The 15,630-nt window shown below is 35.0% G+C and overlaps 1 protein-coding gene across 1 annotated transcript; it reads right to left on the bottom strand.

Moving 5' to 3' along the window:
* Positions 1–9,354: 9,354 nt before the first annotated feature.
* On the bottom strand, positions 9,355–15,630 carry LOC139128681 (carbohydrate sulfotransferase 1-like). Its single transcript, XM_070694417.1, has 2 exons — positions 15,580–15,630; positions 9,355–11,929 (listed from the first exon to the last, which is right to left on the bottom strand). The coding sequence occupies exons 1-2, from the start codon at positions 15,584–15,586 to the stop codon at positions 10,731–10,733; spliced, it is 1,206 nt and encodes a 401-aa protein (XP_070550518.1). The 5' UTR covers positions 15,587–15,630; the 3' UTR covers positions 9,355–10,730.

The raw sequence follows: 15,630 nt of genomic DNA, 5'->3' as shown, positions 1-15,630 counted from the left end.
TGAATAATAATATGGTGTAGTGATCATCACTGCGGCTACCAGTATGGTTACGCCAACATACTTTTGCACTGTGTGTAATTAAAAAAAAAACAGAGACATATTTCATTAAAGTGACTATGTAACATATGTTTTCTTGAGATCTTCATTAGCACGTGCTGTCCTAACTTCCAAAATCGTTAAGCGTGTTATTCTAAAACAACTCGGCCTGACCCATGAATCGGGCAAAATCCTCTTAGCTTATTGCAAACCAAAAGTAACTGCGTGTCATAGAGCGTAAGTCATGCTTGTGAACCACCAATGACGGGATGAATAATCCGCACTTTTTCATGCGGTACTCATCGGTAAAACATGGGTAAAAATGCAAATAACAATTTGTATTCACTCCTTCTTGCAAAATCGGTATATGAAATTAACATATAAGACAACGCTCTCTTCACCAAGGGTTTGACGGCCAAGTTTTATATTTTTCTATGCATATATCTTGGTCGGACGTTAATCGCGATTTCTAAAAACATCAAATGAAATCTGCAGATTCGTATATATTACAATTACTTAACTTAAAATCATCCTGATCGCGAGGATGTAACTTTTTTATTTGATATGCCGTCTCCCAAGCATCAATGTGACGCTACTTTCCAAATTCACATATCATATTAGTTGTGGATCAAGTATATAGTTGCATTAGATTACATTCAATTTCAAATGCAACCTACAATACAATAATCCATCAAATATTCTACAGCCTTTTCCTACCGGTTTCAGGAAATACACGACAGTCTATGTCATACTAGAGCCTATATGTTTTTGCTTAGAAATAGGTTTTTTGACTTGGCCACTTTAATGGCAAATTTCCGTTACGCCCAGTTGGCTTGTGGTTATAGCTTGGGTTACATGGATTATTTTGGGTAAGGGATCAAATAATAATAACCATCACTGTGCGAATTGAAAGGCGGGCAGAAATGGTGACCCGTGGCAGCAAAAGCTATCGTAGGTGGTTAGCGATGTTCAAACACCTTAGTCGGACCGATTCAACTCAGAGGAAAGAAACAAATTTACCGAACCTTGAATCTGCCAAATTACTAAGTCAATTAAAAACCGATTCGGCCAAATACAAATCCAGCTCAAAGAAACTTTACCCGATACCAACCTATTGATAAACACCGTAAAACAAAATAAAATTAGAACCAGCCAGACTAATCACAAAGATTTCAAACCGCGTTGGATTTGCCACAGAGGAAATACAATGGGTGCCAGCTTTTGCTTTAGCTGATGGAGTGGAGAATGATGCAAGTTTAAGAGAACATTTAAGAGAGCAGACTTCTGACTATTGCCATCAACTGAACTAAATCCGTCGTACGCGTCATACGATGAATAACCAAGCAACCCGGGAGGTTTTGAACACAGGCATTGTTTAAATAACATTCTAGTGTCAGCAGAAAAAGGAAACTCTCAGTAAAATGGTAGCCATATTTATATCCAGTAAAGTATTTAGGGAAAATTGTATTTGATATATCAAAGCTCCTGGTGCCACACGTTTGTCTTAAATATTATTGACCATCTATCCTGTTAAGTATTCAGTTCTTTGGAGCATGTACATGAAGGAATGTATGCATCAAACACGAAAGTCTTAAACTATTGGTCGTACTTTGTTTATTGAAACTACAAAAAAATTGCCTGACATGCTCTGTGTCCAATACCTCAACACATAACATACATAAAGATGACGATTTCTAGACGAATTTCATAATTAGAGGCAGTGCAGTGAAGGATGAGTGGAACACATTCTGCCTCAGAGAATAAAATCGCATATTCGAAATTTTCAAACCATTTCAATAGTTCAAACCATTTAAATAGTTTAAAACCATTTAAATAGTTCATTCAAATAATTTATTACAATTCGGTCATTCATCTAACTGAGATTTTTTTAACAATTCATACCTCTCAATTATTTCATTTGAAAATAGGGATCTACGTACCTGCCACCATCACTGTTGTCTGTTCCCTACAACGAATTTCTATTCTTTGATTCACATATATTTAATACATTCGTGTAAATGCCTATTTATGCCCGATTTCCTTTGAAACCACACGTGGAAAGCAATGGCCAACCGGTACTATATTGTATAAAATGAACACTGCCAAGTAATTGTTTGCGAGACAAAGGTTTTCAGGATATATGGAACAACGCTTATTTCACTTTTTTTCGGATTGAAACTCAGGAGAGATCGCTCGTTAAAAATGTCGCCTTCGAAATGGTACGACTTTTGTTTCAAAATTTGCGACTAAAATGGACCATTTAGCCAGCGCATATTCAAAATTAGGAATAAACGTTTTACTGTGAAGAACTTAAGTTTCATTTAGAAGATTGCTACGGTTCTTGGGAGATATTTATCACGGCATGATAGACTGAACAAATTAATTTAATCCATTACGCTCTAATCAGTCAAAGATACAACACGGAACAACGATTACTCAATTCAATATTTCGAATACTGAGTTGATACGCTTCTTGTGTTCACGGATGTGTCCTCTTTACACAGGAACCATTGTAGTTGACCATGTATAAACATATATTTCATTGTACAGCTAGCAAATCGCATACGACAAAACACGATTTCGTTGGAATATTTTACGTAGTTCAATTTCAAAAAAGGCTTGACAAGGAAAACATCATGCAAAACGGAGCATTTAAGTATATTATGTTTCTCTGTCTGACGTGTGTGGAGGGGCCGTGTTGTGGTTTGTAACTGAGAGCGCGTAGCTGAATTTAAACAAGACCACGTAAAGCCCTGTCGTGTAATGATGTCAAATCACTGATACTGATTTTGATTGTGTACCATTTTAGCCGAAGAATTGTTTTGATAACTCCAAAAATCATAAAAATGTTTCCATAGTATTTTCCGTGCAATAGTGATAATTGTTTTGCTGTGAAGAACTGAAGTTTCATTTAGAAGATTGCTACGGTTTCTGAGAGATATTTAAAATTTGTAATCCGTCGCAACTGTCTAAATGATGTATGAGTCTTGTTATAATTTGGAGGGCAACATGCTCTAACTACTTTTTCCTGTGTCATTTTGATGATTTTTGTCTGTATTCCACTTGTTTCGCACGGTATATTTGGTGATTTGATGTTGGCGCACTACTCTATGTTGCCATGCAATATTCACAATTGTATTCATCCCATATATTAAAAATATATGTAATCATTGTTTCCATTTTCAATAGTCATATATTTAATTCCTAATACATGACAGCTGTCAACATTCAGTATGGAAATTTTTGATTTAGATAAAAATTCTGCACCCACCGCACATCAGAAAAATCCTCATAGTATGTTATCTCACACAATATATCATAATTAAACTTAGAAAACCATTAAAACTTCAATCGTATGGCTAAAATATATTTTCAGCTATTACATGAATAATATCAGTTTTAAGATTCACTTCTATACATACATACACACATACGTACGTACGTACGTAAGTACATACATACATACATACATACATACATACATACATACATACATACATACATACATACATACATACATACATACATACATACATACATACATACATACATACATACATACATACATACATACATACATACATACATACATACATACATACATACATACATACATACATACATACATACATACATACATACATACATACATACATACATACATACATACATACATACATACATACATACATACATACATACATACATACATACATACATACATACATACATACATACATACATACATACATACATACATACATACATACATACATACATACATACATACATACATACATACACATACGGCGTTCTGGGAATTTAGTAGGCTAACACTTATTGTCGATCATAAAAGAACGGTGAGAGGAATTGTTCCCGAAATCGCCATAAACCAGATAAATAAAGCAGAAATGAAATTCAGTTATAACACATCGCAAAGTACTTAAGTGGCATATTTTATTTTCTCTAGCTAAACCTTCAAAACAGCCACTTTCAATAAGCTGGTTATGGTTAGAAAGCCTAAATCTACAATGAGCTTTCCTAAATATTTCAACATTTACGCAACTCAGAAATTTTTCAAAAGTTTAAATATTTTCAAAATCACGATATGAGTCAAGCTTTGGTAAGATTTAAGCACCTTTGTCAATGAATTAAATGATTTTTACTGTCGCTTTGATAAGCATAATTTCACACAGGAACAAGACATTGCCAGAAACATTGTAAGAAGTAAACTGATACACTCAGATATACCTCAAATATCAGAGAAGCAGGTCAGTTCAACTTTCAAGGACATTAATCCAAGTAAAGCACAGGGTCCAGATAATATATCTGGTAGACTCCTACAGCATTGCCATGTAGAACTGGCTGCTGTCTTCACAATTCTTTTCAACTGGTCTCTTTCTACACATACAATACCAACTATATGGAAAACATCGGCTATTTCACAAATTAAAAAAAATCAATAACCCTATCAAATTAAACCAGATATGAACTGAATATGCTCACGTGTTTTACAACAGGTTCATTAATAGTAGTACGCTTCACAGAACAATAAGATATATGTTATCACTAAATGAAGCAGGTTTTTTTTCAACATCGCACAGTACTCTCAGATTTTAATCACTAATTACAAAACTTTATGTAATATGCAAATGAGCTGTTAATTTACTTGACACTGCTCAATGCTTCATAGGACAATTAGATATCCATCAGATCAACATTTGTAGCACGTTTTATTTAATTTAATGCAGTAATTTTAGAGTAATGTCACTAATTACAAAGTTCATTAAATATGCAAATAATCCCTATATTAACTTGACACTGTTCAATAATTCATAGCACAATTAAATATTTATCAAATCAATATCTGTAGCACGTTTCACAAAATTTGGTGCCGTAATTTCAGAGTTATATACCTAATTACAAAGTTTATTAAATATGCAAATGAGCCTTAATTAACTTTACACTACTAAATGCTTAACAACACAGTTAGATATCTGTCAGATCAGTATATGCAGCAGTTTTCATCACATTTGATGCAGTTATTTCGGAGTTATATGACTAATTATAAAACTTCATGAAATATGCAAATGAGCTAATTATTAACTTGACACTGTTCAATGCTTCTCAGTACAATTGGATATTTATCAGATCAACATCTGTAGCAAGTTTCATCAAATTTAACGCTGTAATTTTGGAGTAATATCACTAATTACAAAGTTCATTAAATATGCAAATAAACCCTTAATTAACTTCACACAAGTAAACGCTCTACACCACAATTAGATATCTGTCGGATCAGTATCTGCAGCAGATTTCATAACATTTGGTGTAGTTATTTTGGAGTTATATCACTAATTACAATACTTCATAAAATATGCAAATGACCTATTTGTTAACTTGACACTGCCAAATGCTTCTCAGTACAATTAGGTATTTATCAAAACATATCTGTACCAAATTTCAAAGACTTGGGTGCCGTAATTTCAGAGTTATATACCTAATTACAAAGTTCATTAAATATGCAAATAAACCCTTAATTAATTTCACACTACTGAATGCTTTACACTACAGTTAGATATCAGTCGGATCAGTGTCTGCAGCAGATTTCATCACATTTGGTGAAGTTATATCGAAGTTATATGACTAATTACAAAACTTCATGAAATATGCAAATGACCTATTTATTAACTTGACACTGTCCAATGCTTCTAAGTATAATTAGATATATATCAGATCAATATTTTTTGCAAGTATCATCAAGTTTGGTGCAGGAATTTCAGAGTTATCTCACTAATAACAAAAGTTCATTAAATATGCAAATGAGAAGGCAATTGACAGGACACTCACAGTATCATCATAATATTCTGAGATTGTCATCTGTGAAAAGTTTCATGAAATTTTGTGCAGTATTTCTTGATATATGTCTAAACTGTCATTACCGTCTTCATTGGGAAACCATTGTACGGACAAAAAACGATATTGCATAACTTCATTAATATGCAAGCCACACTAACCAAAATCTAATCACTTCTTGCAAGTAGCATATGGTACATGTGTATCAAATCTGACTTGAATCCGTTCAGGCGTTTTTGAGTTATCGTGTAAACAACAGACAGACAGACAGACAGACAGACAGACACACACACACACACACACACATGGAGCAGACAGACAGACAGACATCGCTATACAATAGCCCACGTGTTTACACACGTGAGTTAATGATTACAGACCAATTGCTTTGACAACAATCATAATGAAATGTATGGAACGTCTTGTACTATCGCGACTTTTGAAACAGGTTAAATATCTTGTTGACCCACTTCAATTTGCTAACAGATCAGTAGAAGATGCTGTTATAACTCTATTTCACCAAGTTTTTACTCATTTAGAGAAGCCCAAATCATATGTTCGTATGTTACTTGTAGACCTTTCATCAACGTTCAATACCATACAGCCACATTTGATGGTTAATAAGTTATACAACATGAATGTCAACCCCAATGTAATATTGTGGGTGTTAGATTTTCTCACAAATAGACATCAATATGTCAGAGTAAATAACACAGGTTTGAGTAAGGAAGCCTCGTCTGCAATCGTGTCCAGTATGCGCAGTACGTATACTGGGGCACCACAAGGCTCGGTGATCTCCCCTGTTTTGTTTTCTTTGTATACTAACGATCTTCAAAGTACACGTGACAAGGCAAAAATGGTCAAATATGCAGAAGATACATCACTTGGAGATTATTCAAACAATGAACAACACTTTGAAAATCAGGTGCAACACTTAAAACAATGGTGTGACAAAAAACTATCTTGATTTAAATACTGGCAAAACAAAGGAAATGATCATTGACTTCAGAAGGGCAAAGAAGAAAATCGATCCCCTTAAAATAAATTCTGAAATTGTAGAGCGTGTTTCAATATACCGTTATCTCGGATCACTCATAGATGACAAATTGACGTTTCAACAGAACACTGAATCCATATACAAGAAAAAGTAAACAGCGAATGTACCTACTGCGCAAACTGAGATCACTGAATATTCATCCACATATATTGAAAACGTTCTACTCTAGTCACATTGAAAGTGTAATTACCTTCTCATATTTGAGCTGGTATGGAGGTCTCACCGTTTCGAACTTGAACAAACTACAAACAATTGTTAACACCTGTTCCAAAATCTGTGGCTGTGAATGTAAGAGCATGAAATCACTGCATGGGAACAGAGCTTTTGTCAAAGCTGTTAAAATCATCAGGGATACTTCCCATCCATTGGCTCAGCATTTTGAGGGGCTCCCGTCAGGTCGCAGGTATAAAACTCTAGCTTTAAGAACACGTCGTTCTCGACTTAGCTATGTTCCCTCTGCCATCCGACTTCTCAATCAGAGAATGTCTTAAGTCCACTGTTCAACACTTATTGTAACAAGATTTTTTTTTTAATTTTGATGTGTATTATCCCTTTTATCACTGTATTTTTAATGGTGTTTGTCTGTGCCATTGCAAGACAAGTTTCCCATTTTTAGGGACAATAAAGTTTAATAATAATAATAATAAGCTTTGAAGCATTTGCCAGGTCACTTGACCATAGCTGGCTACCGATATCAACGCACCTTTGTTTAAAGGTAAAAATGAAAAGTAATCCGTCGCCTACAATCTGCATATCCCGTGCTATACCAAACTAACCAGATATGAATTGAAACTGCTGACGTGTTTCATTATATATTACAGTTTTATGTACATTTAAACTTTTGCCACATCTTTGCAACTTCATTTAAAGTGTTCATGATTAACATCATGAACGATTTTCATCACATCATCATCAGATATGCAAATTCTAAATAACCTGACACGGAAATGCGAAATGACTTCCAATATTGTTATACTTGGTATCACCATCTATACAACTTTAGAAGGTGTAAAGTTCTATGCAAATGAGAACAAGTGTAGCAAAGTGTAGCGAAGTTAAATTAACACTACAATTGAAAGCTAAACAGTTTAGAAGTATTGGTTTATATTGAATCAAGCATTCTGTAAAATGTGTACATTATGTTTCTTTGATGTATTGTCAAAATAAAGCCAAGTATGACGTACTTGATTGCTTGCCATGGAAGGATATGCCTGTGTAAAGCGGACCTATTTGTCGCAAACGCCCGGTCAGCGCGGTGACCGGAGGCTTTATGAGGAATCCCCGGGCAGAACTTGCGGAAGTCACTTCAATGCGGCCCCACGGTCGTGTATGATTCTTTTCCTAGCCTTCGCTACACTGGCAACACTTCGATACGTCGCAAGAGTTTGCACCTCGGATCTTGCAGTGCATAGGTATCACCAACATACATTGCATGTTTCATTAATTAGGAAAGTTCATTAAATAATCGCTAATTGACTTTGAATAATGTAATCATAGTGTCTTCAGTGTACTTTGCAAGTTTTGTCAACTTTAAAATTTCATTTAATATGCAAATTAGGAAATTGCTGACGTAAAAAAATTTAAGGACTTTCAATAATGTTAGATCACATTATCTTCAATGTCCATAGCACGTTTTGTCATTTTGGTCCAGTAAATTCAGATAAATGTCCCAATTAGAGAAATTCATTAAATATGCAAATCGGACTTTGAATATTGTTCTATCATAGTATCTTCAATGTACGTAGCAAGTTTCATCTACTTTGGTTGAGTTAATCTAGATATATATCCCTAATTAGAACATAGGTATGTATGTATGTATGTATGTATGTATGTATGTATGTATGTATGTATGTATGTATGTATGTATGTATGTATGTATGTATGTATGTATGTATGTATGTATGTATGTATGTATGTATGTATGTATGTATGTATGTATGTATGTATGTATGTATGTATGTATGTATGTATGTATGTATGTATGTATGTATGTATGTATGTATGTATGTATGTATGTATGTATGTATGTATGTATGTATGCATCTATCTATCTATCTATCTATCTATCTATCTATCTATCTATCTATCTATCTATCTATCTATCTATCTATCTATCTAATATATCTGTCTATATATGTATCATTCTATCTCTTGTATGTATCTATATCTATTTATGTTATCCGAGATATGGGGGACATTGCTTCAATATTAAAAAAATATTAAAAAATGTTTGTGTAGCAGATTCATCTGAAGACAATCAGGGATGAAATTGCAGAAAACAAGGCGCTAAAATCAACATGTTTGTTGTAAACAGTAGTGGTATGTACTCTGGTCCTCATCAGACATCGCAAGTACTACAGGATGTTTATATATGTGTAACTGAAGACGAACACACATGTGAAATTGAGGTTTGTGGCTTATTTTTATAACAGTAACACTGCCAACTTTACAATTCAACACTCGGATATCGTGACCAATCGTCTAGTCTGCTGATTATTTTCCTTTGTTTTAATTAATTTGCAAATCATGTAACTTGCACGTAATTTTGGCTTACGCTTAAAGTAATGTGATATGCATTCTAAGAACATATAATTATTGATAAAAACTCAGTTAATTCTCGATCAGATTGATTCGAACTGACAATGTACGGCAACTGGTCACCTGCCTAAATGCAGATCGATACAAAGTTGTTATAATTTCTGTGACAGTGACGCTCAAGACGCTGAAGAGTTCATGAAGCATTCGAACATTTTTACTTGCTATCGTATATAAGAAACAAACTGATTAAGACTATAAATGAATCACTAAACTAAGCGTCAGACAGTATTCCTGGCGTTTCATAATTAAGTGATTATGCAACCTGATTGGTGATGGAACTATCATTACCACCTTTAATGCTGTGAACGATCTGTGACATTAATTAAATTGAAAAGAAAACACACGACAGGCTATATCATACAAGGCAATAAAGACAATGAGTAGATGACGTCAATCATGCTGTCCATTTTGAGGTGGCATCCTACAGGAATTTCGCTCAGCCAAAGATTCAGTAAATGTTAAGTAATTTGTGAAACAAAGATTGAAATATTTGTTGGGTTCACCTTGGTGCTTGTCAAGCAGTCATAAGTTGGGTGAGAAAGAAGTGTAAATGTATCTAAGTTTATGCTAAATACCCGATCACCTGGCTTCTCTTTTCTCCCTATTTTAAGATTTAAAAGCAACTTAACTCCATTCTGCCTGGGTAAAATGTTTTTTTTTGACAATTAGATTATTACATTATCAATTAGAAATATTTTAGGTTTGCTTACAATCACTTTTATCACTGTACTTGATTAGCAGTCTTTCAACCCCTGCCATTGTAAAATGAGGACAGATAATGCAAAGACAGTCATTTATTCTATAATATATACTCTTTTTCAAGCGAAACATTCAATTTCAGAAAATGCCATTAAGTTTTTTACTTAAATTTATTTATCATTGATACCAAAATTTAGGTTTTCTACACAAAACATATAACCGCTTAGACCTTTGAGTAAACTGTTGCTACCCTACTAAATTTCAGGTTCACTGCTTTTTGAAAATATATACTATAAGGGGATGGTGGGTCCTGGTCATCTTTGATGAGAAATATTGCTTTGAAAAAAAAATGTGTTGGTTACGTGCAACTCCACCTTATGAGTAGTAATAATTCGTAGTGAAAACAAAGCTAACAGAACATATAGAGCTAAAATGAGATGATTCTGGTGGCAGACACAGCTATCCTCAACAAGACATTGACAAATTAGGGTAGATTATAGCTCGGTATGATTTCATCCCTTGGCATTGGTCGGTACCAAGAATTCTTCGCCTTCTCAAATTCCTTCTTATTATTGATCACCAACCATCCAAATTCATTGTAAATATGTTCTGGGCAGTAATCTTGTAATTCTCTCATTCTCTCATAGCTATGGGTAATCAGCCAGTTTCTTGCTGATTCATTGTGGCTTTGGGAAATCGGGGAGCTAGGAGAGGGCGCAGCGATTCCGACGAAGTCATAGATTGCCTGGTCGATGGTTCCGGGGAACAGACACTTATCATCAAAGCGAACCAGCATGGAGTTCTCCCTAAACCACTTCGGACCATCCTTTAGTAAATTAAACACCTTGTCTAGCCATGCACAGTGTTCTTTCACTATTTTTGCAACGGGAAAATATTTATCGCTTTCTTCATTATTTAGATTTGCCAAAATTGGTCCCCATCGACGCAGTCGAGAGGTGATCAGCCCCCTGGGGTCTCGAGCCAAAAACACAAATTTAACATTGTACTTCTGAAAAGTGGGCAGGCATGGCGTAATGTCACTGAAGCGAAGAACTTTGGCGATGATATTATGTTTTGATTGACAGAATTTCGATAGTACAGCTGTAGTTATTGGATAATTGAGATTCCCAAAGCTTCTCCGACCTGGATGAACTCCTTTTAGATTCAATTGATCCACATAGTAGCCATGCGAGGAAAAATCACAGCTAAACATATCTCCTAGAAACTGGCAGAGCTGTGGCTGCATTTCCTCGAGGTAATCGGCACTGTCAATGTATGTGTGTTTGTGAAATACTGTTTTGCACAGCATGTGTCCCGGCTCTCCGACGTAGAAAGTATCATCTCGTTTAGAAAATAGCATGCCGGTTGCAGAAGAAGCGGACGACATACGTCCAATTATAAGTAAATTTGTCTTGGAGTCACTTCGAATCGAGTCAGCTTTTTTGGACGATGTATCCTTTGTAACTGTCTCTGAATTGAGTGAGGCTTCAATAGATACTCTGTTGCGTTCAGTCGCTGCTCCGGTTTGTGTTTTGGATGACTTGGGAGCTGGATGTGGCTCGTTTTGACCGGACGGGTGAACACGAAATCTTTTTTCTGAACGTTTTGCCCACATTGAATAATAATATGGTGTAGTGATCATCACTACGGCTACCAGTATGGTTACGCCAACATACTTTTGAGCTGTGTGAATTAAAAAAGGAGAGACATATTTCATTAAAGTGACTATGTAACGTACGCTTTCTTTTGATTGTCATAGCACGTGCATTCCTAATTTCCTTAATTGTTAAGCGTGTTATCCTAAAACAACTCGGCCTGACCCCTGAACTGGGCAAAATCCAACTAAGTGCAAACCAAAAGTAACTGCGTTTCATAGAGCGTAAATCTTGCTTGTGAACCATCAATAACTGGATGAATAATCCGCACCTTTTCATCCGGTACACATCGGTAAAAATGCAAATAGCAATTTGTATTCAGTCCTTCTTGCAAATTCGGTAAAGTAAATTCAAATCTAAGACAACTTTTTCTTCAAGAACGGTTTAACCGACAAGTTTCATATTTTTCAATGCATATACCTTGGTCTGATATTAATCGCAGTTTCTTAAAAAAACTAATGAAATTTTCAGACTCGTATATATTAAAATTAGTTAATTTAAAATCACAGTGATAACGAGAAGATAGCTTTATTATTTGATATACTGTCTCCCAAGCATCAATGTGACGCTACTTTCCAAATTCACATATCATATCATATTTGTTGTAGATCACGTACACATTTGCATTAGATGACATTCCACTTCAATTGCAACCTATCGTACAATAATCCATCAAAATATTTTACAACCTTTTTCTACCGGTGTCAGTAAAAACATTCTTCATTGAAAAACGACTTGGGAACAGTAGTGAATTGGCATTCTATCAGGAAATGTGTGTGCCTTTACCAGTAAAACAGGTAAGACTTAAACGATAGGGTTAGTGTGAGTTAGTTTTTTGACTGAGTCGAAAAAATACAGTCCAATTAGACTTGTGGTCAAGCTACTTCTGGGCATAGCAGATTTTTGGCCAACACAGCAAGAAAACTACATGCAGATTTCAGTGCATGCCTGTAACAGGGTCTGATCAGTACCTTTAACAGTCAAGATGAAGTAACCTCTGTTAGAGCACCTGTAAAAATTGGCCAGATATCAGAGGTGTATGAACAAGTGATATTACAGTGGTGTAATTTCTGAATGTATCCAGTTCTGTGATAATATGACAGAAATACTTGTGTACAAACAGAGGTGTGTAAGTTTGTTTACATGGCCTGTTACATGGTCTGAACTTTGTCAGATTTCAGGGGTGTATATTTTCAGAAAATCGGCCAATTTATATGACAGAAATGAATACAGGCACAATCGCACATTTAAAAAATATTGGCCTCTTGCTATGTACAGTCCTGTAAATTCAGTGATGGGGCAAGCAGAAATATCAGGCCCAGTAACATCACTGTGTCTAGAGCACTATATATGGCTATGTCAGCACTGCACTGGCCTCAGACCTGTATATCAGCCTCTGTCACAGCAATGGAACGTCTTTGCTGACACAGACCTGTTTTACAGGGTTGTGTCACGGTCTGTACAGGGCCTTTCACTGGGACAAATTTGGTTTTTGGTGTGAATTTGGTTTTCTTGTTGGATCACTTTAATTGCCAATTTCCGTCGCGCCGAGTCGGATGGGGTCATGGCTTTTGGTCATTAGGAGTATTTGGTACGTGATTCGATCAAAATCACCCATACTGTGCAAAAAATGTAGACATCAAAGGTGAACCCGTTGAAGCAAAATCTATCGTAGGGGGTTACCAATTGGATCTCTACAACGTGTCAGAAACCTTACTGGGAGCAAACTAACTCGGAGAAAACAAAAAACAAAAACAAAAATCTACCCAAACTTGACTCGGCCAATTTACTAAGTCAATTAAAAACATTAGGCCCAATACAGGTCCAGCTCAAAGAAACTTTACATATACCAACGTACTGATGAAGAGGTAAAATAAATTAGAAGCAGCTAGACTATTCACAATGATTGCAAACTGTGTGGGATGCCACAGAGGAAATGCAGTGGATGCGAGATTTTGGTTCAGCTGATGGAATGGAGAATAATGCAAGTTTGAACGAGCGGACTTCTGACCATTTCCATCAACTTAACTAAATCCCTCGTAGCCGTCATAGGATGAGCAACCGAGCAACCAGCGTGGATTTTGAACACAGGGGTCATTTAAATAACATATTTTTATCAGCAGTAAAAGGAACATCTCAGTAAACAGTTAGCCATTTGTACCAAGTAAAATATACAGGGAAAATAGTCTCTTGGTATATCAAAGCTCTTGGTGCCACACTTTCGTATGAAGTATTATTATCGACCATGCGCCCGCTTAAATATTCAGTTCCTCGGAGCACGAATATAAAGGAATTCATACATCAAAAACGAAAGTTTTAAACTATTAACCATACTTAGCTGTTCGAAACTCGAAGAATATACCTGACAGGCACTAGTAAGGATTGTTTACACGTAGACCAAAAACATAACGTACATGACGATGAAAATTTCTCGACAATCTTTATAATAAGAAGTAGGGCATTGAAGAATGAGCCAAACACATTCTGCCTCAGAGAATGCAATCGCTTATTTCGAAAGTTTTAAACCCTTGAAATATCAAAACGACGGGTTTTCAGAAAACTGGGAAGGAGTAGGGAAGTATAATTAATAACAATTCTTATTGTAGGGAGATTTATTGTGGTTGGAAAGGCTAGAGCGTCAGTTATAAACTTCAACAAAACTATTAAAATATAAAAGTAGTCAACATTCTCTGTGGACTAAAAAACTATACATTTGGCACAAAGGCATTGCAGAGTTATAGCCTGTTGAAACTTCTGAAAAACTGACCAAATAAGAACAAGTTGGGGAGTCCTTAGTGCATTAACTATGGTAGAGGTCCCCTAGCTTTTAATAAATCTTTGAAAAGGGAAAGTCAGTATTTGCTGTTTTTCAGGAACGTTTTACAAGGCGGTGCTTGCATTCAGAGTAAGTGACTGCTATTGTAAATGTATTTTTAGATTCTTTGAGTGTCAAAGAGGTGTCAAAAGTGAGATTAACCAAAAAGACTGCTCTTTGACTTCAAAGAGGGGTGCAAATATGGCTTGTTTTCAACATTTTTGACAGAATAACAGTTTTCCTACATAACTGTATACCAATTTAATCCAACTTTCGAAATTAGATATGGACATATAAATTTTACAGCCTATTAACAAAGTTACCGATAAGATTTGTATGGCACAATTTTCCTGTATTTGAAGTACTTTTTGAAAAATCAGATTTTGAAATTTGAAAGAATTTTTAATAATTTCTTAATATGTAAACCCATGTAAAATCATAAAAACTAATTTTATTTACAAATCCTGCTATACAAATCTTACAATTAATAGTGTCAACATATTTATAACTGATTTGGTGATATTAATACTATCCAATTATTATTAAATTCAAATATGTAAAAAAATATCAAAAATTAAATGTTAATATTTACTGGTGTCATATTTCAAAACCATGGCTGCAAATATACAGTTTTTTATATTCTTAGGAGAAAATATTAAGTAGGGGAGTTATCTTGAAAATCTGAACTAAATATCTTGATACTAACACTTGAAACTTGACATTAACTATGAGAAAAGAATTGGTGCAAAAATAGCCTTTCAAGCCACCTTAATTATCAATCCATTTTAGCAATGCAAACTGGACCAAATTTTACACCATCAAGGAAGGAACACATTTTTGAAAAAAAAAATATATGTACATACCTGCCATTATTACTGCCGTCTGTTGCCTTCAGCGAATCGCAATTCTCTGAT

The sequence above is a fragment of the Ptychodera flava genome, unplaced genomic scaffold (assembly GCF_041260155.1).
Source record: "Ptychodera flava strain L36383 unplaced genomic scaffold, AS_Pfla_20210202 Scaffold_64__1_contigs__length_706160_pilon, whole genome shotgun sequence".
In the NCBI taxonomy this organism is placed as follows: Eukaryota; Metazoa; Hemichordata; class Enteropneusta; family Ptychoderidae; genus Ptychodera; species Ptychodera flava.
This window is presented reverse-complemented; position numbering and strand designations above follow the sequence as displayed.